Here is a 25127-nt window from a genome sequence, read left to right on the forward strand (position 1 = left end):
CTTTCATTTGAGCTGTATGCTGATCATTTGTTGCTAACACATTTCTACAAGATTAAATATCCTATTTCTCTCACAAGTTGGCAAAGTTTTCCACATTTCTTTCTGATTTTGTACGGATTTGATTAATTAAAGAGTTCCACCCGACTTTTCTCCAATCAAAACATTTGTAGATGCTAATTTAATGACAACAAGATAATGCCTGAAGGCGAAATTCTCCCAGGACTCAATGAGGTTATATTGTATATGATGAAATATTCTGACTGCTTGTAAGTTTTGTAATTTTTCTATCCTCTCTGTCTGTTGCCAATTTGCTCTGTGGGTCTGCAGCCAGCGACATCCTGTTCAACAAGAAGGAGAGAAGGCGGTACAGTCTCAACCGCAACTTTGTCGGTGACTACATCGGCTACGAGCACAACGTCTCCCTCCAGGCCCTAGTGGCGCGGAGAGAGAGGATAGAGTTCGCCGACAAGGTCAACAAGTACGACAGGCGGTTCAAGGTCAGCGACAGAGGGCGTCCTCCCTCATGAGAGAAAGAGAGAGATAGAAAGAGAGTTTGTTTGTTGTATTTCAATATTGAAGGTTACTATTCTGTGCTCCTACCTTATCAGGGCCATTACCTTCCGACGATAATTACCCCTCGGCTAAATACTGGTTAGTGATAAGGTTAGAGTAAAGATTAGGGTTAGGTTTAGGGTTAGAGTTTGGGTTAGGATTAGGATTAGGATTAGGATTCAGGTTCAGGATTAGGATTAGAGTCAGGATCAGGGAAATGTCTGGGGTAATTGTTCGGGGGTAATTGCCCTAGAACCACTCCTACATTGTGTGCTAAAGTTGGCATGCACACTTTGGGTCTGTTGTGTATTTGTGTCATGATTTGCAAGGCAATGTTCTGATTGTCAGGTGCATACAGAGGGAATGAAGTTTGGTGTTGATAATGCGTGTACATAGTGATCAAAGTTAATCAGTATCCAGGCAAACACAACTCCCGACTATGTTGACAGGTTGACCCCAACATTGCGATTCTCAGCTCTTGGCCCATTCACTGAAATTTACTCCAAATATTGATGAAGTTTATGATGACGGTGATTATTTGGTAATAATGTCAATGATGGTGATTGTTGTGGTATACGCCCAATGGGCACGAAGTACAGTTTTCACTTGACTGCTGGTTCGAAGATCGATGCGACAGTGACGACGAAATCTCGCTGGACAAGCGATCAGTAGCGCGATCCAAAAGTCAAGGAGTAGTCTGAAGCGAAGTAGCGATGGCTGATGCGATTGCGCGCTGAACTAGTCTCCCGATGCTAGGGTTAGACAGCAACAATCTCACACAATTCCACCGGGCTGAAGTCCGATGAGAAGCTAGGTGAGTATCTGCGATGCGTTGCGATGCGATGCGATCGGCGACTCTATCGTGTGGCAAGGCTGCGTGCGAGCGGTACAGATGCTGTCCCTGGCTCAGCTGGAGAGCTGGGCATCACTGCAAGAACTTTTTGTTGTAATAGGCGACCACACACTTTGATCCCAAAAAGTGTCCACACTGACTATCTGTCGATGAAGACATCAAAGTTTGTACGGCGCTGACGATGCTGCTACTGCTTTGCGGGTAGTTGCCATATTCATATGCTGGCTGTTGCGAGCTACATATCATGTTCTCTGTGTAGATGTCTTGATCATTTACGGAATCTCCATTACAGATCCTCTCACAGCTAGCTAGCTACGCATGTCTTGCGCGTATAGTCTATACACAGCTTAAGCATTGGTACAGGCGTTCACTGGTAGAGCATCCTACTGCAACTCCGCCACTGCGTTACGTGTGTCATAGCATGCATAGGCGATGGGTGCGCATAGACAGCATCCCTTGTGTCGTCCTTGGCGAACAAAATGTCAAATCAAATGTCACGGCCATGAAGCGGACAATGGGGATCTCAGGTGTTTTGTCGACATCCCACCGCTGCCACCATGTTGTACTATATACGTGGTTTGATGATAACTTGACGCTGGACAATAAACCACAGTACACATATTTTGTGATTATAACGTGGGAACACAAGAGGTGAAGTCTTTATTCTTTGACCGCCGGAACCAGTGTGTAGAGTTATGACACATCACATCGTGAAAACATATTGTATACGTGCGCGCTTAACAAATGTAGTTCGTGCCCATTGAGCCTATACCACAACAGTGATCATCATAATGATTCTATAAAATGGAAGACAATTTGAAAGAAAATATGTATAATTTGATAATGACATATATGAGTTTGATGATGCATAGAAAAGACCAGTTGACATGTAGTAGATACACACTTTCGATGGTAGACAACTCTTCAGTATGAATGATGAAGTGAATTTAAGGTATGTTTTTCTACCAAGTGTTCTCGATCTAGTACTTAATGGTTCCTCTTTGCTGCTGTCCCCAGATAACGAAGCGAGACCTACTCCTGTCAGCCAGGAACGTCTACCTGATTGGTCGAGAGCAGATCAAGAAGGGGCCGGAGAAGGGGCAGATCAAGGACGTGATCAAGCGAAAGATCCCTCTCAATCACATACGAAGTGTGTCGCTCAGGTGAGGTGCTGCTTCCTTTGAAGCCTTCCGGGCATTAGATCAATTGTGTGAGTGTGGGATTGTTGTGACTTTCACCCTCAGAAAAAGCAATGAGCAGATGAAATGTGACTTGTCACAATGATATTTACAAACAGTGAAGTTTAGAAATTGCAAAGTATGTTGATTTTGCTCTAAAGAAAAAAAAAATAGATACGATTTTTGTTCAAAAGTTAAACGCTTAATACCGTAATATCTACCTTCTGGCCAAAAGACATAGTTAAGGAGAGATTTGAACCTGAAAACCTTTTGGTTTTTATGACCGGTTCTCTTGGATTAGACTCAATGTATTCCACATTTGAATTTTATTATTGATGGAATAAAGGTGTCAATAGCTTAAAACACTCATACATGGGTTTTATTTAGACTTCACACATGTGTTCAACTTCATCTGTCTATTTGCCCACCTGCCCCCTCCCAATCTCATTCTCTGTTCTAATATTATTCATCACACTGAGGCCCTTTAGGCTTTCCTTTACTTTACAATTTCTGTACTTTTTCTTCTTCTTCTTCTTCTTCTTCTTCTTCTTCTTCTCCTTCTTCGTGTTCTTCAATCTTCTTCTTCTCCCCCTCCTTCTTTCTTCTTCTCCTGCTTTTTGTGTTATGAATTTCTCTCTCTGTTACTAATAATCCTGATTTATTTATGACACCGGACACAATCGCCATGAGCAGGGAATATGTCATGCGTAGACATCTGTGCACATTTTGTCCATTCTGGTACCGAGTGGAATGAAAACAGAAATCCAAATATTTCACAGAATTTGACCTAATACTGCTGTTTCAATGGTGAGCAAAAAAAAAAACCCCAACAAAAACAAGAAATTCTTCAGAACTCAACAGAGAATGAAAAACTAAGTAAACACACCTTTCCCTACATGTTGCAGGTATTTGCATGATAGCAAGTTGATGTGACAAATTGATTAAAATTGTCAAATCGGGGCTTTAAATTTCAGTGGAAACAGCAGTTCATAGTTTAATTTCAAACTTGGGTCAATTTTGTTCTACATACAAGTTTGCTGGGCTGTTCTGGAATCTATCCAGGTCTGCAACTCTTGAGGGGAAAGCAAAATTTCTTATCAGGCTGTATAAATATCAGCAGGTAATTAGTTCCAATTTAGTGGCACATTTATTTTCATGTCCCGCAAAGTTTTTGTAGCAGTTACGGAGGACTTCCCTGATGAATTTGCACCATGTGGGTTACATCACTAATTGACTCATTAAGCCCACGTGCAATTTCCCTTCCCTAGATAGACAGAAGTGACTGGATATTTTCACTGTGATTTTTTTCTTCTTTTCTCTCTCTTTTTTTCTTTTTTTGGTGCTGTCAGAAAACTCGAGATGTTTTATTATTTTCTGTCAATGTTGTCTATTGCTATCAAAATTCTGCCAGAAAGATGCAGAGAGACATGGAACATGTTGAAGTGATTCACCAGTTTACTTTTTTAAGTCATGGGCTATTATAAGTGCAGCTAGCCAACATCTCCAGCCTAAAACTACATCTTCCTCAGTAACGTAACCTTGCAATCTTCTCTCATTTTGATTAAAAGTTCTGTTTACCTTTGGGAGCAGTGATTTAAAAAATGTTCAAGATATCACTTTTGATGCATATGTGTAGGTCACTTGTATCACAAAACATCCTACCATATAACATTTTTGCAATAAAGCCTAAAATATACGGAGATATCACTATTTTTCTCATTAAACCATCACTGTAAAAGGTTTAATCTGGAAACATCTTTATTGTAACTGTTGTTCACATTTTGTATCTTTAACAATACTTATCCTCGATTACGCCGGTTCAAATTTTTACATTGGTTGTTTTTATCAATAACTCACATTTTAGAACTATTTTGAAGCCCTAATGCTGGGTTTTTGTTTCATCTGCAAATGGTAAATTATGCCTTTAATGTCCATCTGGCATAAGGATTCAACAAAACATGTCATTCCTATGTATCTTTTGCAGTATGTGTGACATTTGGACTCAGTTTTAGTGTCTTCTTGTGATGCACATATGTGATTTGATCTCCATCACATGTGTATGCCCAATTATCCAAATGATTGTGGACATTTGCTGCATTCACATATAAGATTATACTCAGAAGCCATGGAATGACATACTATGTATGTACATGTGTAGATGATGCATAGAGTGCTGGAAAAATTCATGGACATAGCTGCACATTACTGTAAAATGAGGAATGTTCGCGTGCATTTTAATTTCGTGAATTTCGCGAGCGCAAAGATTCGCGAAATTAAAATGCACGTGAAAGTTCTTGTCTACACCAAATGCATTGAATGCCAGTGGAAGTTCGCAAAAATTTCATGCCGAAAAAAAGGCCGTCGGCTCCAATTCGCGAAAAATTCATGCCGCGAATATATCATGTTTTACAGTAAGTTGATTTCACATGTAGTCTTTTGAGAAAAAAAAAAACTTTTATAAGCATATGCTACACAATCTTTTAAACTTATGAAGTGTACAATGTCAAGAACGAATCTCTTGAAAGAAAACAGACTGCATTCCATTATGTATGTGGCTCTGCATCATGTTTTTAGTGTCTGTCTGTGTTTCATCCTTGTCTCTGTTGTATGTTTAAATGGTTCTCTGTCCTTTTGAAATATCAGTTTGTAACATTTCCCCCGATATGTTCTTGTCATCTAATGATTTCTAATCATTTGTGCTCCAAACTTAGACCCCGTTTACGGTGAGTGAAAAGGCCGGGCTCAGCCCAGCCTTCCTTTCACTCAAACGCTCAAAAGGCCAAATGCGGTACTAAAACGGCCACGCATTTGGCCAAGCTCTGGAGACGATCTCAGCCTGGGCACAGCCCGGGCTCGGCCTGGCCTTTTCTCACTGTAAACACAAACTGGGCCAAATGTGGTACCAAACTGCACCCGGCATGCTCCCAAATAATTGTTTGTTTACAAACAGAGCATCACAACGACAAAATATTGAAAGGTTTGAATTAAAAGCCCGGGCCGAGCCCTCCACTGTTAATGCACAGAATTGTGGGGCCGAATACCGCAATTGAGGCCAGGGTGAGGCCAGGCTCAGCCCAGGCTCGGCCCAGCCCTGCACTGTAAACAGGGTCTTAGTGCTGTCTCTTGACTTCTGTCTGTTGTGTCTCAGTGATTGTCTGATGTATCTTGTACTTTGTGTTCCTCTCTATACCAAGTTATTATATTTCTCTTCTTACTGTCCAAATCGAAAGCTACATTATCTCTTATTTTCCATGCTCTCACACACCCAGTACTCTACAAGATGACATGTTTGTGCTCCACGTGGCGGAGGAGTACGACAGCCTCCTAGAGTCCGTCTTCAAGACGGAGTTCCTGACAGTGCTCGACAAGAAGTTCAACGAAACGCTGCAGCAGAAGCTGGTCGTCAACTTCAGCGACTCGTGAGTGATGTTTAACGTGTGTAGGGCCCAAACTAATGAGATGGACATTCCACAATAGACTTTACTCATGCATTTTTGTCTGTCTGTTTGTCTGTTGTTCTGTCAAAATGTCAGTATTTCTGTAGCTCTGTTAACGTTTCATACAGTATTCATCTCTTGATCTGTTTTTCTTTATGACAAGACTTGACAGTTTTATCAAGTTTCCGTAAATCATGTGCATAGTATACTACTTGGCAGAGATGCATGTATTGTGTGTAATCCTTTAGCACAAACTGCCAGATACACAATGTCCATGGAGGCTTTGATATTGCACATGTCAAAATGAATTACCGTTTTGGATCATTTTAAAGATTTTACTTTGTTGTTACAGTGGCTACTTATTGAGGAATTTTACATGTTTGTTCACGAAGCGAGTGATATATTTGCCAAAAATGTGAAACCTGCAAGTGCGTATGGTACTTCCTGCAACCTCCCCCTTCTTCCCTGTCTCTGTCCCCACCTCCCCCCCCCCCCCACCCCTCCCCCACCATTAACCTTCACTTTTTTTGACCTCGGCCTTCTGAAAGCCAGGGATACAATATTTGCCGTCCAGCTGACCATATTGTTTTCAGCCAAACAAACTGCCCCCGATTAGACAGTAACCCCCACAGTGACATCTGCAGCTGTAGCCACTCATCAGACACACAGCGCATTCTGAGCACTCGATCCAAGAGATAAACAAAAACCAAAAGTTGAATGTGTGGTTCGTGGTGTATTGAGATAGGGGTGTATTGTATCTGTGTGCTCCAGTGGTAATGCCCAATAGAATCATCACAAGCCAGAAGTCGTGATATAGTTAACACAAAGTTGTTGAACCAGAACTATTTGGCATTCGTGCATAATGATATTTGGAGGGAAATTTGCTGAATTACCATCTGCACAATTGATTACGAATTTCAGATTAGAATCAGATCTTGACAGTGTCAAGCTGCCGGCATGCCGGAGTTAAGACATACTTTGTAATCAACTGAATATTACATCCATAACCAAATGCTAATGCAATTGGGGTATGACTGACTAGTGTTTTGCGGTGTGTGTTGTGTTTTAAAAGTATTATGTGTCTTTCTTACTGGATCATTTGAATCTATCCTTGAAATGATAACTTTGTCCAAATAAATCTCTCCTGCACTGGTAGTATGCTATGTCTTCTTTCGTATGACTACAAATAATAAAGAAAAAGAAAAGAGAAAAATGTGGATAGTTCCTTCTGGCACAAAATTTTATATACAAGACTAGTTTGAATGTTTTTTTCTTTTGTGAAAATAAGGTTTTGCAGCAAGAGATAGAGTGAAAGAGAGAGAGATAGAGATAGAGGCAGAGAGACAGAAGGAGAGAGAGAGAGGGGGTGTGTGATTTGCACCCCTTCTCAATCAAACAGGAAATGAGGTTTAATGGTCTCACTTCCATCGCTCCCCCCGTCCCGCTGAAACAAAATCCCCAGGATACGGAGCGCAAACCTCCGGCGTGGTCGTACGACGTTGTCCTGGACGGTCATGTCTGTGTACCCCATTACTGCCCCATATTAAACTTGTCCAGCCCCACGCAGCACTGATAATGTTCTCCCCTCCCCACGTGTCTCAGCTGCGTGATTACAACGTCTTATTGGTTTACCCTTTGCCTGAGTCAATCTGTTTTTCTATCTTTCTTTCTTAAAGGAGTAATATCCTATATGGATGTATGGATGTCGTTTATAGCATATATTTTGGAAGTTGGCCATATCTGAGGCTTATCAATGAGCAGAGAATGAAGAATCTAAAGAGTATTTTAGTGTGAAGTAGGATCAGGGGTGCCATCTAGGTGTAAAAGAACGTGGGAAGAAAAAAAAAAATCTATTTTTAAAAATGGGCGGTGATAGCAACCAGTTAAAACTTCACCTGGTTTTATTTGAGCAGAATGTAGCCTCTTATGTGTGAATGTGAACTTCTATGAAAACTACACTGACAGCTGAGATCTCCCAAACATCCTACATGTGTATCAATGTAGGCTGTTTTCAGACTGGTATTGATGGAAAAAGTTACTTAAAGAGTATGATCACTTTTTTCATATTTGAGACTATCTTCACTGTCTATAAAGCAAAATGAAGATCCTCAGAGTAAATTTCTGAAACATAGCAAGTGAAACAACATGATCACATGATTTGTTTCATGAAACAAGCATAATGACCTCAAGTCAGTCAGCCGCCAGTTTTGGTTTTACTTCCAGGTCATACTGCAACATGTTGACTGTCATTGTAGATCACCTTGTCACATGGCATACATTATCTTGGAGGGTGACCAGAAGTGATTTTTCAAGGAAGACAGCCTCCATCTTGACAGATTGAGGAAATGTTAAAGGATTCCGAGAACCACTGCTAAGCTGTTGTTTTGACATCCCCCCTCCACCTTCCCTTAGAATGAGCGTAAATTTAACAGACACCACTTCATTGTTCGTATTCTCCGTGTGGTTTCCTCACTTCCTCATCCTTATGTCTGTCACCAGGAGTGAGGCGGGTGACTACATCAACCACGCAACCTGTTTTGTCAGCCACTTACAGCTTTCTTATCCCATCCTGCTTCTTAAAAAAAAGAAAAAGAGTAGTCAATTATCACATGCTTTGTTGTGGTGGTGTGAGGTAGAATGCATTGTTGTCACTGTAGAATGTGCCAACCAGGAGGATGCAGTTGCCTTGCTGTTTTTGCAAGTTGGAGTCCAGGGTGGTCTGACATCTGTCTGAAATGTTTGGCAGTCCTCTTGAGGATGCAGTGTCCCTATCATACTTAAATGTGGGACATGTAACTCGCCCTAATCATAGAGGTATCCCTCCTTGCTCTGCTTATGACCTTCTGCACCTCAGAATAGGTCACTAGATAGATTACGTATTACAAAATGCTGGATTGGTTATTACTCTCATTATGATTACAGACATGATGCTCGTAGCTGTTTCGTCTGTCACAATGTTTCTGCTCCTTGGAAAACACGTTACCCAGCCATGTTTTGTCTGGTGAGCTTTTATTGCTTGGATTGTAATGCCTCTGCACCCCCCCCCCCCCTTTCTGTCTGTACCCCTTACATCATGTTCTACATACAGTAGACTTTTACATTCTCAGACCAGCTCAGCCGTGTATTTAAACAGTCATGTGAAGTTAGCTTCAGGGTGTAACTTGGAAAGGAATAGCATATAACTGTAGTACATATAACTCCTAGGGGATTTGAAAGATTGCTACTTGATTCAGAGATCGATCTACACACACTATGTCGTCTGGGTTGTATGGTGTGATCAAGCCAGGAATGAATGCAGTCTGTGTGTATCCCAGAAATACGGTCAGTTATTATTGTATAATACAAATTAATGCTAGATCTTTCAAAGATGCCTGTCTTTTAGCAGCACAGTTTTGCTCAAAGCAGTGAAATATACAATAACTCTGCCACAAGGCACAAGACTAGATGAGTTTTTATATGGTCAGATTCATTTCAAAGACAATCAGCATACAATATATATTAATGAACGATGTAAGATACCATTATTGATTTTGTCAATTTTGCAAAAGCCAAGATTTTTTAAATAAGAATGCATGCGAAAGTTCTTGTCTACACTATATGCATTGAACGCCAATGGCAATTTGTGAAAATTTCATGCAACAAAAAAGGCCATTGGCTCCAATTCGCAAAAATTTCATGCCGTTGAATATATCTTGTTTTACAGTAATGCAAATGAGAACCTTTGAATAAATTCTGTCAAGGCTTTGCTCAGTAAGGCTTTTTTTTTGGTTTTTTTTTTTTGTCCAATTATTTTTGTAGATGGAAATGTGACTATTAAAGGTAGGGAATCCCATTTGCATGCCTTAAATGAAGAGTTGTATGAATACAATGGTATTTTGAAGAGAGTATCATTTTAGAAACTCCCATAAAGTATTGAAAGTGGAAGGTAACATTTAGTACATTTTTATTGACCGTTAGATTTTGAATTGAATTTTTTTCGGGGCTCACCGTAAATTCCAGTACATTACTAGGCTACCTTTGCAGACCCATGCACTGCATGTGTGTCCATCATGTATATTTTGTGAAGAAAGTTCATCAAAACTTACAAACATTTCTATAATATACAAATGTACATACTTGCCACACACTCTATATGTTATTACATCAGCTCTTATACTTTTAGATTTGTGTTTATTGATAAAAAATACAGAAGACAGCAACAAAAAGGCTTAAGTGTGGCTGACACACAGAACTACTGAGTAGTTGAGTTTTGTGCATTATTCAAATTGTAGATAACTGTTGACTTCCAAATTTCTCAGCAGTGGCCTAAACAAGTCCCTGAGGTTCATATTTAATGTTTTGCTGCATTTTGGGAGGTCTGTAAAAAGTATCCCCTACCTTTAAAGATCGTGCTGGGGGCAGATTCCTGCGATTGGAGCTCAAGGGCTCTCACATGAGTGAGAGTATCTCGACTGTAAATGGGAAGTCCCTCACAGCTTTGGAACATGGTATCGCCAGTTCCTGAGAGGGGAAATGGGCAAATTTGCGTGACACCCCCCCCCCCCCCCACCCCATGTGGCTTACTGGAGCTGGCTTGTTTTGATTCGGTCCCTCCGTTTCCCAGATTGATGTGGCAGCCGAGATGGACTCGGCGTGAAATCGTCTTTGCCAGCAAATTAAGTCGTATTCCTTCAGACAGGATCTCCCTCTTGCAGGTAATCTGTGACTCAGAGGAATCGGTCCCCAGACCGGAGTGAGAATCCGAGGACGGAAGGAGAACTTCAATGAGCAATATGACGTTTTTCTGTCACTCGCTATTAGGCGCTCGCAGAATCTCGTGTTGGAGAGAGAATTTGAGAAGTGATTTACAGCACGAGTGATGTGAAATTTGAAAAGGCAACATATATTCTCATTTCCTTTTAGCAATTTGAAAGTGATTGTAAATTGAAAACTTGTCATCGAGTATTTTTTTTTCTTTTCACTTAAGATGAAGTGAGATATTAGCCTGAAATCCCCCTCTTTTGACAAGTGTGCAATATGTAATGAGGACATCACATATTTGTATTATCTCTACACGAATGATGGACTGCTTAAAGTGCTGTCGGGTCATTGCCCTTTCTCTGGGTTTAGTAATGTAGATGAGTTTGGTGATCTCATTTTTCCTTGGAAAAAAAGTAAATCACTTTTTGGAGACAAATTGAGGAAGTATGTATTCTTCACCAAGCTTTTTGTTCCAAACTGCATGTTATGTAATGCGTGGGAGTCTTGCAGCAAAGCAGTGTGCAATCCTGACCAGTGACTCATAAGTCCAGGGTTCAAGCAGTGCTCAGATGCCTGTTCTAGGTTGCGGTTACACTGGGGCAGCTGCAGAGGGTTGAAAAAAGGTAGAATCATGTGGCGAAGGCCATTTCCGTGAAGTTGCATGGAATTTACGTGAGTTGTGTCTTTGTGGTCGCACTTCTCCCAGCTCACAAAACAGAGGCGGGATTGCTGCCAAGCAGTCAAGCGAGCTAGCAGCAAGAATGCTCCATCGGTTGCATGATTTGCTGCCGCCGCTCACGTTTCAGGCAACAAACCTGTGTATGCCACAAAAAGCAAACCCCAAGTAGTCCAGATGAATGGCATGTTATGACGGTAGCCAGTTTACTCTGTTACAGCTTCCTTCTCTTCAACTGCTATGATCTCTTGCCACTGGCGGCCAGTCAATATAAAGTAGCTTTGACTGAGTGAAAGAAAATCTCAGTCACATGACTGTTTATATCTGCGCTGTAAGTGGACATATTGACCAATGAAATCGACACATTATATTGTCAAAAAGGTTGTCAATTTGTCTTCATTAGGTTGAAGGTCTGAGAGAATGAAAGTTTGCCATGACATCAACAACAAGGATGCCACTGTAGCATTAGGATGGTGGCAAATTGTCCCAGATTGGAAAATTTATGCTTTCATTTCACACTTGACTCTGAGTGAATATGGGCTTTGATATGATGTTTTTTTTTTTATATATATATATTTGCCAACAAGTTTCAAAGACAGGTAGGTCACATTGAATAATCACATTATCTGGTTGATTAGGTTTAGTCTAGGTTGGTATTGCTGTTGTTTGTTTGTTTGTTCGTTTATGTGACTACTGTGGAGAATGAGAAAAAAAAAATGTTTCTTTACTTGGCAAGTGTTTGTTTGGCCTCCAGGGGCATTTTGAGAAAGCTGATCATCTAGTTCTAATGCTGCTAAATGAAATTTCCCATATCCTTCAGTAAAGATGACGATCCTGGGACAAATTCTTTATAAAACCCACTGTTGTATCCACAATGAAAAAATGCTCAATTGATTCAGAGTCTCTTATTTCAGCATATTAGATGCTGAAATAAGAGACTCTCAGAATATTGAGATGTGTGTTATGTGACAGTGTGCACTTTTGAACTCAACCTGTTTGGATATCGGCAGAGTCAGTCAGATGTCAGACATTTCACATCTTTTTTTGGCGTAACGTGTCAAGTTTTTGTGGTCTACAGAGTCAAATGAAGACCAGACCAGAGGGAGTTACAGAGATTATGTGCTCTACAGTAATCACCAGGGCCCCGTTCCGTGATGACTCCAATATGTGGTGAAACTGTGCAACAGAAAGCCAACTTGTAGTGTCGGAGGAGAGATGCATTAAAATGTATTTTAAGAGGAACTGTCAAACATTAGTGGGAATGATTAACTATGAGTTAGTGCCAGTGTAGGATATTTGGGACCATGCAAACACATGTGCTTCAGTCCACCTGCTGCATATATATACTTCACAAGACCTCAATCATTAATATGGCTGTTTTTTATTATTTCTTGTGAAAGATATTGTAGTTCTGAGGAAAAATTTTGACCATTTGCCAGGAGGAGGAACATTTCCTTCTGCCTGAGTGCATACTCTCATAAAGAAAAGTATTTTTTTAAATAAAAAGGTACTCTGACAAGTTTAATCCAAAGGGAAGAAATTGTTTGTGTTTAAAACATTATTTGAGGCGGAAATCTGAATACTTTGTTGGAGGGATTGCCATACATCTGTGTAGCATATTATCATGATGAGTACAGTAAGGGATTAGAATAGAAAGAATTATACATTCTCAAATAAAATGGGGGTGGGGGTGAGGGTGACAGATGGGCTGGCTGCAAAATGTACGAATGTGAGTGTGTCAGAGGAGATGTAGTTGTTCAGCCCAAGTTTTCCAAGATGTATACATCGTAGATGATGTCATTACCTGGAAAGAGGGAGAGATGAGGAATGAAGCTGCTAGATGGAGAAATTATTATCATGACCAAATTTGAATGGACTGATGGAGGAGGAAGGGGAGGGGGAGCAGGAAAGAGGGGCGGGGCAGCTGGAAATATGAGCTTGTCAAAATAATGAAGAAAGGATGAAATAAACTCCTTGTTCTTAGAACCAGATGTAGACAGATTTTCAAGTCAGTGATGTCATGAGTTTGACGGGGGAGCAAGAAGAGGAAAGGAACAGGGAGAGACAAGGATGATGGAAGTGCGGACTTGTCAAAGAAATATTTGTCACAACCACAAGACTTGTCTTCTTTTTTTTTGTCACAGCCAAACTTTTGTGGGCCAATGTGCTGGCAATGTCATGATACAGAGGGGGAAAGGAGGGGGCCCTGAGACGTTATGTGAGATTTCAGAGACTGTCTGCCATACCAACCTTGTGAAGACTTGGATTTTGGTTTAGAGATGATGTGACTTTGACAGAAAGAGTTTGATTTGATTATGAAATTGAAGTGCATGCATCTATTTCAAATTGATTGATCTAAATGATTGTTTGATTGAATTGAATGAATTTACTTCAAGTCAAGTGATCCAAATGATTGTACAAGAGATAGATTTGGCAAGCAGATTATGTTCATGATGAACAATGGATTTAAATTCTATCAGGGACACTTTCATTGTAATGGCCAAGTTTTTGAGAATTGACGTGTTGGCAGTGACGTGGCACAGATGGGGCATGTAGGGGGCGGGGTTAAGAGGAGGAAAGCTCTGATGAGTGTGAACACGTGAGACAGGCTTGCTCAGACCTAATTTTATCATATGTTTAGATACCATCCGCAGTGTTGGTTCTATGAGATGCAGATGGGTAATGGGATGGTAGAGTGGGTGGGTGAGATAGATCTGGAGGACAAGAACCTCCCCAGCTGTGGAGGGGTGATTTGAGTCAATTACTGACCCTAGATGAGCGGCCTGTGTTTCTGACTATCGGTCCTGTGTGGAAGTTTTCAATTTGGACGACAGATGCTTGTTCGATGTTTTCGTTGCAAGGAGACACAGCCATCGTCCCTTGCATCCTCTCACGGGGGATTTGGAAATTCTTAATCTCCAGACAGCAGCTGAGCGAAAGCCATCGACCCATATTTCTATGGTAACCGGGAAGGGCTTTGCGATGCGACGAAAGCTGTCGGGAACATTGACGCACGTAGAGATGTTGTTTTCCTAGGCTAACAATAACTTTCGCCTGAGCAGAAGTTGTTTTTGATTGAAAATCACTGTAATGGGTCTGCAAATGATACAGGCTCACCAAATTTCAAAATGGCAGCCCAACCATTTCACAGACTCACCACACTATGACATCGAATACTGACAATAGGGCCTATATGAGAGAAAAGCTACAGAAAGAGGGCCTTTCTCACTGCCATAACACTGAGGAACTGTGATGTAAGAATGTGACAGTGCCCCCTTGTACCAACAGTCATTTGCATTCAGCTCTTTTACATGCAATACCACTGATAACTTTGTTTATGGGAATAGCAGTCATTAAGTAAACTTAAAGTTATTTCTGTATTCAAACCAACTTTTCATACATGGAGTAAAATCAAGCAAAAGTACTTGATCAATAAAATGACTTAATAACAGTTTTGTGTACCCACTATTAGAGAAGTCGTGAGGCCATTATGTCACCATCTTGACTAAGTCGAACATACAGTTGTGACTAGTGTGACTGTTCTGCAAAAATGTGATTCTTCAATATTTTATGAATTTCGGACCTTTTATTTGATTTTAATTAAACTTTTGCCATTCTGTTTGCGTGATTACACTCTTACTACCTTATTAAAGACGTGAACGTGGATTGATATTTCACTTTAAAGAAGAAACCACACTTTAAGGATGTCTTGGGGGAGGGGGGCATGTGGGAGAGCACTACCGCTCCTGGAAAAAGGATGTTTGTCTCTTGGAGGTGTGTCAGGTTTTGGGGTGGGGGATAAGGGGAGAAGAGAACCAAATGACTCATGCTTCTAGATGGGGGCGGGGGAGTTCGCTGTGGTTGGAAGGGTACGTGTGAAGATCATCCTGCCGAATAATTGGCTTAATTATCCCAAGGTCCGCATCGGTTCTTAGATTACAAATCTGGAGTTTATCCCATGACCGTGCGTACTATTGAATAGTGTGAGTGTGTCTGAGTGCGTGCGTGTGTGTGTGTGTGTGTGTGTGTGTGTGTTTTCAATTTTAAGATACAATGATGATTTTGAGGTACAAGCTGTACTGTGATTAAATGTATCTACTGATATCAGCTCTGTGCAATTTCTGTATTGAAAAAAGTAAATGATAGATACAAAAAAAAAATGTTGTACAAGTAGAATCTTTACAAGATATTAAGACAGTGTATATAGTATAAAGTATGTTTGTTTATCTCTATGGTCTTTGCAAGCATGTATCCAACTGTATACAAATGTATTTGTTGGTGTCAATACAAATGTATAGACAGGGACAGGGAGATTATAGTTTTATTGGGTAAGATGTGGCAGTGTTGTCCTGTAGCGCTTCATATCGCACACGTGGTAGTAGATGCCCAAGGTACAACTTTTGCATCACTTCGTGCTAAGAGATTAATGTCATGATATATGACTGACTGATTTTTGATAGGAAATTCATGTAATTGACAGGTGAAGTTCATGTAGAAAGTTATGTCTGCCCACTTTGATTCAGCTTGGCGAACCTGTAGGGGAAAAAAAGAGAGAGAGAAGAAAAAAAATCAAGTCACAAATCTTTGATCTTGTCTTGTGGTCCCCTTTTCCCTCTAAGCTCGGTTTCCCACCTAGATTTTGCGAGATGAAACGCTGGCGGAAGGAGACATCCGTCAAATTTTAGAGTTCCCCTAAAACCTTTTGAATAGCCATAGAGAGATGACCAGCTTATCTGATGTAGGGGCCATGCGCGGTTTGACATTTACGTAGGATTTCCTATTTAGGTCCTTATTCAGAAAACTTCTTTTACCCTTGTGGTTACCAAGAAATACCCACCTCAAGATTACCATAATCCTGTATTCCTGTCACTATATATTCAGGTCACTATGGACTATTTAAAAACTTCCCAGAAAGGCACTTGTGTACCGTCCTCTTAAACATAAACTCATTGGTCTGAATTCACGAAGGTGGTACAAATGAAACCATGGTTTAAACCATGGACAAAAACCATGGAGCGCCAAGTGTCGCATGGAATATTTCATTACAAAATCAGTCATTTCGTCGATGACATAATTATTCTGTAATGAAATGACAACATTTTGTAACTAAATGAGCATTTCGTCCACGAAATGATAATTTCGTTAACGAAACGATCATTTTTTTTCGACAAAATGACCAATTTCGCAACGAAATATTTCGTGTGACACTTGGCGCTCCATGGTTTTTGTCCATGGTTTAAACCATGGTTTCATTTGTACCACATTCATGAATTCGGGCCAAAGTATACGGCATCTCAAACATGGTGATATGTTTACCTCCTATTGCAAAGAAGTCATAGAGATAGCACAGTTTTCGTTAGTAAAAATAGAGTTCGTACATGTACGTGGGAGGCCTCGTAAAAGTCTGCAATGGATACACATATTCTGTCCACACATTTTTTATCTGCTACAGGGAGGATGATTCATTGTAGAGTGAAATCTCTGTGAACTCCTGACATTTCGCTGGGTGCAAGTCATATGTCACGCATCTGAAAATAAGAAGCTCTTAGTTAATAGACATGGCATTCAGTGGTGATTTTCCTGTTATGTATAGAAGCAGGGGAATCCAGTGACTGCAATTATTAGAGCTTTAAAGATAGCTGTGAATTGGCTTCGTGCCATATGAACAGCCCAAATGGCTCATGTAAGGCTTTTTGTTTCAGTTGTCTAAAGTTACATTCACGTGGATACATTCGTGCCCTGTAAATGTCAACAGTATTGTAAGACACGTTAAAGGGATGGTATAGTATTGATTGAAGTGAGAATTCGGCATTCAACTGTTTCGAGATACTTAGAAACCCCTTTATGAAATGTTAAAAGACATACAATTTTAAGAGGAATTCATTGTTTATTTCATGAAAATCTGTTTTGAAATGGCTGAGATGTCTACAAAAAACAAAACAAAGCGACCCTAATAAAAGGTGAGTCCTACCTTTTTATTAGGATCACTTTGTTTTGGATATCTCAGCAGTATCAAAACCAATTTTCATTAAAAAAAAACAACTTTGAACTCCTCTTAGAATTATATGCTATTTCATATTTCATAAGAGGTTTATTGTTATCTAAAAAAAAAAATAATAATTGTCACAAAAAGTTGGAAACCTCAAGCCCAACGTTAGCCCAAACTGTACCACCTCTTTAACCCTTTCTGTGCTATGGACTCTTAACCCCATAGCATTGTGTACAGTGTGCTATGGGGTTTTCTGTGTCAATCTTCACTCAAGGCGCACCATGGGTTAAGGGTTAAAATATGGGATTAGCATGAAATGGCTGTATTTTGTTTCTATGCCAAAACTTCAGGCTCACTTTTTAGAATGTTGTAGGACCTACTCTTTGGTTAATTGTGTTCTTTTTCAGTGATTTTGCCCCCCCCCCCCCCCCACTTTTTTTTTTAGTGAATGATCAATGTGATTTGAACATCATGAAATCAGACTGTTAACATTGTGTAATCTTAGTTTTACTCACAGTAGTGTAATGACTTGTTACAATTCACACCAAAAATGCCACTATCATTCACAGTAACTGTTCTTCAGAATCACATGTCTGGTCAAGAAAGTATAATCTTTTATGAGGATGCATGAAACCAAGGCTACATGAGCATTTCATTGTATATTTTAGTAGGTACAGAGACTTATTCCAAAGCCTCAAATTAATGTGCTAGTTGTGGTACCTAACAGTTATTTCATTCCACTGATCTGATGTCACAGTGGGTTTTTTTTTTTTCCTTCTTCACATTTAGTATGAGTTTTCTTTATCGAGAGTAAGAAAATGTGTTTCTGAAATGAAAACTGTTTTTTATGTCCAAAAACTGTATTTGAGCATTTTCCACATTTGCCACATGTATGTGCAATTTTCCAAGTTTTGAACTAAATCATTATATTTATCTTATAATAGATTTTTGAGAGTGTACCAGTACATTTGAGATCTGCAGAGATTGGTAGCCCTGTTGAAGCAGATGTGTACCAGTTCATCATTATTGATACACAAATTTTTGACACACAAATGCCCAGTTTGTGTATGTATGTGTGTGTGTGTGTGTGTGTGTGTTTGTGTGTTCCCTACAATATGCACTTCTTGTATCTGTTTGTTGTAATTGTTGCACAATGAGAAACTTTCAGTGATCATCACAGACATCAAGCTCACACTGACTTTATTTGCTCTCCGATGTGTTGCAGGATTGATTTCATGGTGAAGAAGGAAGGCTGGGGTGGGGGAGGCACCAGGACGGTCAGGTTTTCTCAGGGCCAGGGTGACGTCCCTATGATGAAACCATCCAGCAAGATTCTGACCGTCAGCATAGGCAGTGGGCTACCTCGCAACTCTAGTGAGTATACACATAATCCATATTTCTTTTCTTCATCTTCTTCAATCTTCTTTTACAGTCTTGCCAAAAGCAGTGGATCTGGGTGTAAATAAATGCACACTTTATTAACATTGTTATTACATAATGTCATTCTCTTCTTCCTTTTTTTTTTCTCTTACTCGAGCCATGGAACAGGGTAAATCAGCCTGAACATTTAAACATTACTGGTATTACATCCTTTTTCTTCTTCTTCTTCTTCTTCTCCTTCTTCTTCTTCTTCTTCTCCTTCTTCTTCTTCTTCTTCTTCTTCTTTCTTCTTCTTCTTCTTCTTCTTCTTCTTCTTCTTCTCCTTCTTCTTCTTCTTCTTCTTCTTCTTCTTCTTCTTCTCCTTCTTCTTCTTCTTCTTCTTCTTCTTCTTCTTCTCCTTCTTCTTCTTCTTCTTCTTCTTCTCCTTCTTCTTCTTTGTCTTCTTCTTCTTCTTCTTCTTCTTCTTCTTCTTTGTCTTCTTCTTCTTCTTCTTCTTCTCCTTCTTCTTCTTCTTCTTCTTCTTCTCCTTCTTCTTCTTTGTCTTCTTCTTCTTCTTCTTCTTCTTCTTTGTCTTCTTCTTCTTCTTCTTCTTCTTTGTCTTCTCCTTCTTCTTCTTCTTCTTCTTCTTCTCCTTCTTCTTCTTTGTCTTCTTCTTCTTCTTCTTCTTCTTCTTTGTCTTCTTCTTCTTCTTCTTCTTCTTCTCCTTCTTCTTCTTCTTCTTCTTCTTCTTTGTCTTCTTCTTCTTCTTCTTCTTCTCCTTCTTCTTCTTCTCCTTCTTCTTCTTCTCCTTCTTCTTCTTCTTCTTCTTCTCCTTCTTCTTCTTCTTCTTCTCCTTCTTCTTCTTCTTCTTCTTCTTCTTCTTCTTCTTCTTGTATTCTTCTTCTTCTTGTATTCTTCTTGTCTTTCTCTTCTTTTTCTTTTCTTCCTCTTTCTCCTCATTCCTCTTCTTTTCCTTTGCTTCTTTTTCTTTCTGTATCTTCTTCTCCGTCATCCTCGTCCCCCTCCTCCTCTTTTTATTTCTTCAACTTCATCTCTTCTGTTAACACTGTATAGGTCATCCTGGGCGTACCACTGGGTTCTTGAGTTTACATTTTTCTCCAGGCTATTTGGATACTACTGAATTTTGATATGACTCATGATCCACTTTTTGACTTTTCTTCCCTTGGAAAAGGTTGCATCTCCTTACCTCGGCCTCTCCCAATTCACTGAGAATTTTGCCAGAAGATGCTTAGATGACAGACTGTAGGTCAGGCTAGCCTTTGGTCTGAGCAGCTACAAAAGTTGTTAAGAGTGTAAAGTCTTCTTGAGTTTAAAAAAAAAGAAGAAATCTCCAGTAATTTATAAAGTTTGTTGTGATCGTACTTGTAGAGAGGTACAGAAGAAAACATACATTTATGTTCTTGTACATCTCTGCACAAAAATGAGTGTTCTTAGAGACTCGTGAATAATTAGGTAATCAGACCAGAGATAGAGCAAAAATTGTGTGCCTTTTGGGTATTTCTTCAAAGTTTATTCTGTCACTCCCAAGAGCTTGCTTCAGCTGAGTTTAGTTGAAGGGATGACATCCCAAGCTGGTGCCATCATCATTTGGTCTTAGGATCTGCTGTCATATGAATTCAACAATTTGATCATACCGACTGAAAGTTGCAGCCAACAAGAACGCATATAGATGGATGTATCTCTCTCCACAAAATGATTTGATCTTTTCCTTTATGATGAGGATGCCTTCTCACCCACTGAGAACAGTGCAAGAGTACAATATTCCATTTCTTTCACAATTCCTTTCATGTACAAGATACAAGATGCATGGTAACAAAACAAATAGCACATTTATTCATCCTGTAGAGCTAAAACGTAGGACATAAGTAATAATTGCCTGTAACATGCTGTCCCCTTCTTTCGCTCGTTGCTCGATAGGACCTGGAGTACGAGACACCAAGGTGACGGCAGGAGACAGACAGTACGGTCACAGCGGCAACGGTCATGGCCCGAGGCGCGCCGCCCCATCCCAACCCGCCCCGGGACGACCCACGGCCCCGTACGCCCATGTACAGAAATTTGGCGGTCCCCAATCAAAAGGTATTTCATGTTTATGTTGCAGAGATGCTAACTTTTACTTTCATCTGCGGTATTTTGTAGTCACAAAAGCTGATGTAGCATGGATTGCATGATGCCGGTCAAATATGAAATCATATCATGCATGCAACTTCAAGGACAATATGACGTGATTCAGAGGAATCTGCCATGATACTCAGCGCCATCTTGATTTGTCTGTATCAATGAATATTTGCAGTTTATCACAAAAGTTACAAAGTTGTTTTCCAGTCATTGCTTTACTAATATATCTCCATCAGTTTCAAAGGGACAGCTTCTACGCATGATGGACGTGTCATAGATGTGTGATTTCCAGCTAACTCGGTCTTGAATATTTCAATCAAAGCCACTTATGCAATGGTTGAATAACTGATAACCAATTAGTACCAGATCATTGCAATACAGATTTCCCCTCGCAGTTCAATATTAATCTCACTTCACACTCTGTAATGAAGCTAATTATCCAGCCTGTTTAGGAATGACTTGAAGGGCACCAACAACCAACCCCCCCCCCCCCCCTTTGACCAAGGCGTCAAATTGAATTAAAGCGATACTTGGAGCCCCAGCTATTTTTGGAAGTGATAATAGACTCTGGGGGTGCAAGTGGATCAAATTATTGATACAAGATCCTAATAGGATATCTGCTTTGTAGTTAGGTAGGAAAAGAAATTTGGCTGCACTATTCTACATGATCTCTTACATGTCAGGTATTTCTGACAAAAACCATGCATATTTTTTGAAAATCGTTGAAAATGTTACACCTGACAAGGAGACATCTAGCATTGCAAAATATCAAACAAATAAATAAATTCATACCAAAATCCTGATAATTGAATTACTGAAAACAAACTGTATGTGTATATTGACTCTTTTTTCTATTTGTGACCGTGCACCTCAAAACGAACATAAAGTCGCACACACTGATTTTGCGTGAGGACTGAAAATAAGTGAAATGGGTCAACCTAGCCGAACTTGACTTTTTCATATTTTGTGCAAGAGCGGGTCTTCTTTTACATTATGCTGAAATTTGGTATCATAAAACGGGCAGGAAAATGTGTGTGTTTTTTTTAGCAGTTTATCTCTAACATTTTTGGTAGAATAGTGTGATTAGGTGTGTCTTTAGAATCCCTTTTTCATTTCTGAAAAAAACCTTGTCCACACTCTTCACTTTCAACTCTAATAACTTTTGAAATGATAGTGCTACTGCTTAGAAAGTTAGCATTATTTATTGACAGAATGTGTTAATGAGGCATGCTTGATTTCACTTTAATTTGATAATCCCTTCATTGTTGTTACTCTGGTGGTTTACTTCCTGTTTTTTGTCCCATTCATCGCACAGCCAGCACGGTTTGGTAAAGATTAAGCGCTTGAATAGACACTGTACTTCAGAGCCTCTTTTCTCAGTTCACACTTTTCCTGAGTTTTGGCTTTCTTTCCAGTATTTAGATAGGTTAGGAGAGTCCATTTGATTTGAGTTATACATCATTTAAAAGCTTAAAGTCTGCTCTTTCAGAATATTGTCTCAACTAAAAATTCATGTCTGGCGACTTTTTGTTTGTTTTGAGGTGCAGGGTCACATTTAGAAGGTGCTGGCCTATACATCAAAACAGACTGTTAAATTCAAAAGGGAAAATGCACAGCCATAAACTTGAAATTAGATTAACTCTTGGCACTTATCAATCAGTGTACAATACACAAAGTTCTCAGTTTACAATACACGAAGTTCCCAGTCCTTCATTCTTTCATACAAGTAGTCCTTAAATACTTTGACTTGTGTGAGGCATGTGAAGCATCTTGTGTCCCTCGGCCATCTCCTGTCAGTATGTGAGCAGAAGCAGAAAAGTTATTTTATAAAATAGGAAGAGCATTTATCACAACTCTAATCATTTAGTAGTCGCACAGCAGTGGAAGCTACCCCGCTGTAGAATAGAATTTTGTCATACAGGATTTGAAAGAATCATGGTGGGTGCATTTACCAAATGTCACATTAGTTTGTATCCCACCCTTACAGGAAGCAGTGAAAGCAGTGGTAGGATTGTATCTTTTTATTTTTTTCTGGATGCTTGAAACATCTTCCAGTATCTTCAAGAAAAAAAAAATATGAAAGGTTCAACCTGTGAAGGGAAGATGTTTGCGTAGTTGTGACACTTTTACCACCAACAACACCACTATGATGCAGCTATGATGCCCTAGTTGCCACACTGAAGAAGGCAAAGCCTTGTCAGCGAGTGAGTTCTTGCCACCTTTTGAAGGTGTCTGAATCGGATTTGAGAGCAAGCCACCTGCAGCTCCTGTTTTCGGTGAACGCGAGAAATCATTAAGCGTCCCCAGTCACTCAGCGAGGAAGCGCAAGGCAATCAAAGAAACCGCAAATACATTTCATCTTCCGGACTCATCAGTCATCTGCTCCCCTTCCCCTCCATCCCACCCCCCATCCCCTTCCCTTCCCCTCCCCCAGGGGACAGTGGGCTTTTAACCAGGTGTGCTAGCCATATGAGGACACCTTGCATTCTGGGAAGTCATGTGACCCGTGGGTATAGGTAGTCAATAGAACTCGGCTAAACCCTTGAATGATGTGAGGGGATAATGCTTGCTTCCCCCTAGTCTTATCACCAGCCCTCGATAACTCCTGATATTTGTAATTGCATACAGTATTATCTTTTGCTTGTTTTTTAGACTGTTGACGTAATGCCAAAAGAGTACACGTGTGTGCCGAAATTCTAGTCTAAAATAGGACTATCTGAGGGTTAGCTTGGCAGAATAAAGCCTGCGGGTTGTTTTTCATTTATTTTTTCCACCAAACCACAAATCCAGTGTGGTGAACCTATGACTCCTTTCTCCATGATGCGTCCCTCATCAGCGGCGATAATCTCAGTCGCGCTGATTTATTGGCTGCCAATTAGGGCTGCGGAAAGAAAGAATAGCCCATCTTGGAGAGCCGGCAAATGTTTGACTTCCTCCGCCGGAGTTCATTGTCAAGTAAATGGTCCTATTTTGGAGGAGGAGGAGGAGGTTTGTCGGCTGCTATTTCGGGCTCCCCTCCTTCCCATGTAGAGTGAGCTGCATTGTGGAACTTTACTGTTACAGTGAAGAGTCACAGTTCAGTAAACTGTGCAGAGATGCATTTTAGTGGGAACCCCCATAGGTATACGCACCAGCTATAGGGAGTGAGCCTATAAAAGCACACATCAAATTATCTGGTAGCCTTGGAGGAGAGAGAGAGATAGAGGGAGGGAGAGGTGTCTTGATATATTAAGGTCTTAAACCTCGTAGATATTGTAGATATCAATGTATATATCAAGGCTTGACATTAGCAGTGGTCCAGTGGCGTAGGGCCACTAAAAATTAATGTCAAACCACTAAACTTCCTAAAGATGGAACTTTTGTTGGCCCAATCGGGCAACTGAGATTCCAGCGAACATATCCACAAATAACAATCAGAAGTTTATATATCAGTTTTATTCGACTTGATTTGACATTATCTTCTTGTGACTGCGTCATCTCAACAGGCTTATCGTAAAATAATGTGATCATTTTTATTGGTGTGATAACAATCTGAATTTACACTAAAAAGGCAGATCTGTAGGTGATCAGCTAATATATTTCATTATAGGCCTGCATACAAGATAAAGAGACCAATTGGATATCCGTTGTTCCATTTTTTTTTTCAATTCAAGGCCACTGCATTTATTTTTCATCAAGTCTTCAAAATTTCAAATTTAAAGATTTTAGTGGCCACCAAAGAAAGAAAGAAAGAAAAAAAAAAACATAGTGCGGGGCCCTGTGCATTTGATAAATGCACGTGTATCATATTGTGGTAGGCAATGGGTTAAATGATAAGGTTAACTCACCGTTTGGAGATTTGTTAATTGTGGTTGTGTGCCACCTGCTTCTCTGTCATTGGTGGTTGGGGGTTACTGGGATGCTGGGTGAAATCATTGGCCCCCTGTCAAATTTTGGTGCACCACCGGTTTCCTATCTGTAATTATTACTTTATGCAATGGCGCATGTTATGATCCAGGGTTCACAATAATCATGTGTAGAAAACCGTCCCCCTTCCTATACCTACATGGAGTATATTGACCACTCTCTCTCCTTTCTTGCTCTTTCTGAAAGATATTGTAGGAAAAAAAATAGTTTACTAATTGAAATGGAAAACCATCAAATTATATAGTTTAATTCAGTTTAGATAGTAAAGAATTAAGCTTTGTGTAGAGTATGAGTGCAT

General features: G+C 40.0%; 1 protein-coding gene across 1 annotated transcript in view; it reads left to right on the forward strand.

Annotated features, from left to right (window-relative positions):
* LOC140230755 (unconventional myosin-If-like) overlaps positions 1-25127 on the forward strand; it is a 112323-nt gene that overhangs the window by 65169 nt on the left and 22027 nt on the right. The window contains exons 19-23 of the mRNA XM_072310891.1: positions 328-497; positions 2423-2568; positions 5853-6002; positions 18651-18799; positions 20723-20884. Coding sequence (XP_072166992.1) covers positions 328-497; positions 2423-2568; positions 5853-6002; positions 18651-18799; positions 20723-20884 — 777 coding nt within the window. The remainder of the gene's footprint in view (positions 1-327; positions 498-2422; positions 2569-5852; positions 6003-18650; positions 18800-20722; positions 20885-25127) is intronic.

The sequence above is a fragment of the Diadema setosum genome, chromosome 7 (assembly GCF_964275005.1).
Source record: "Diadema setosum chromosome 7, eeDiaSeto1, whole genome shotgun sequence".
NCBI lineage: Eukaryota > Metazoa > Echinodermata > Echinoidea > Diadematoida > Diadematidae > Diadema > Diadema setosum.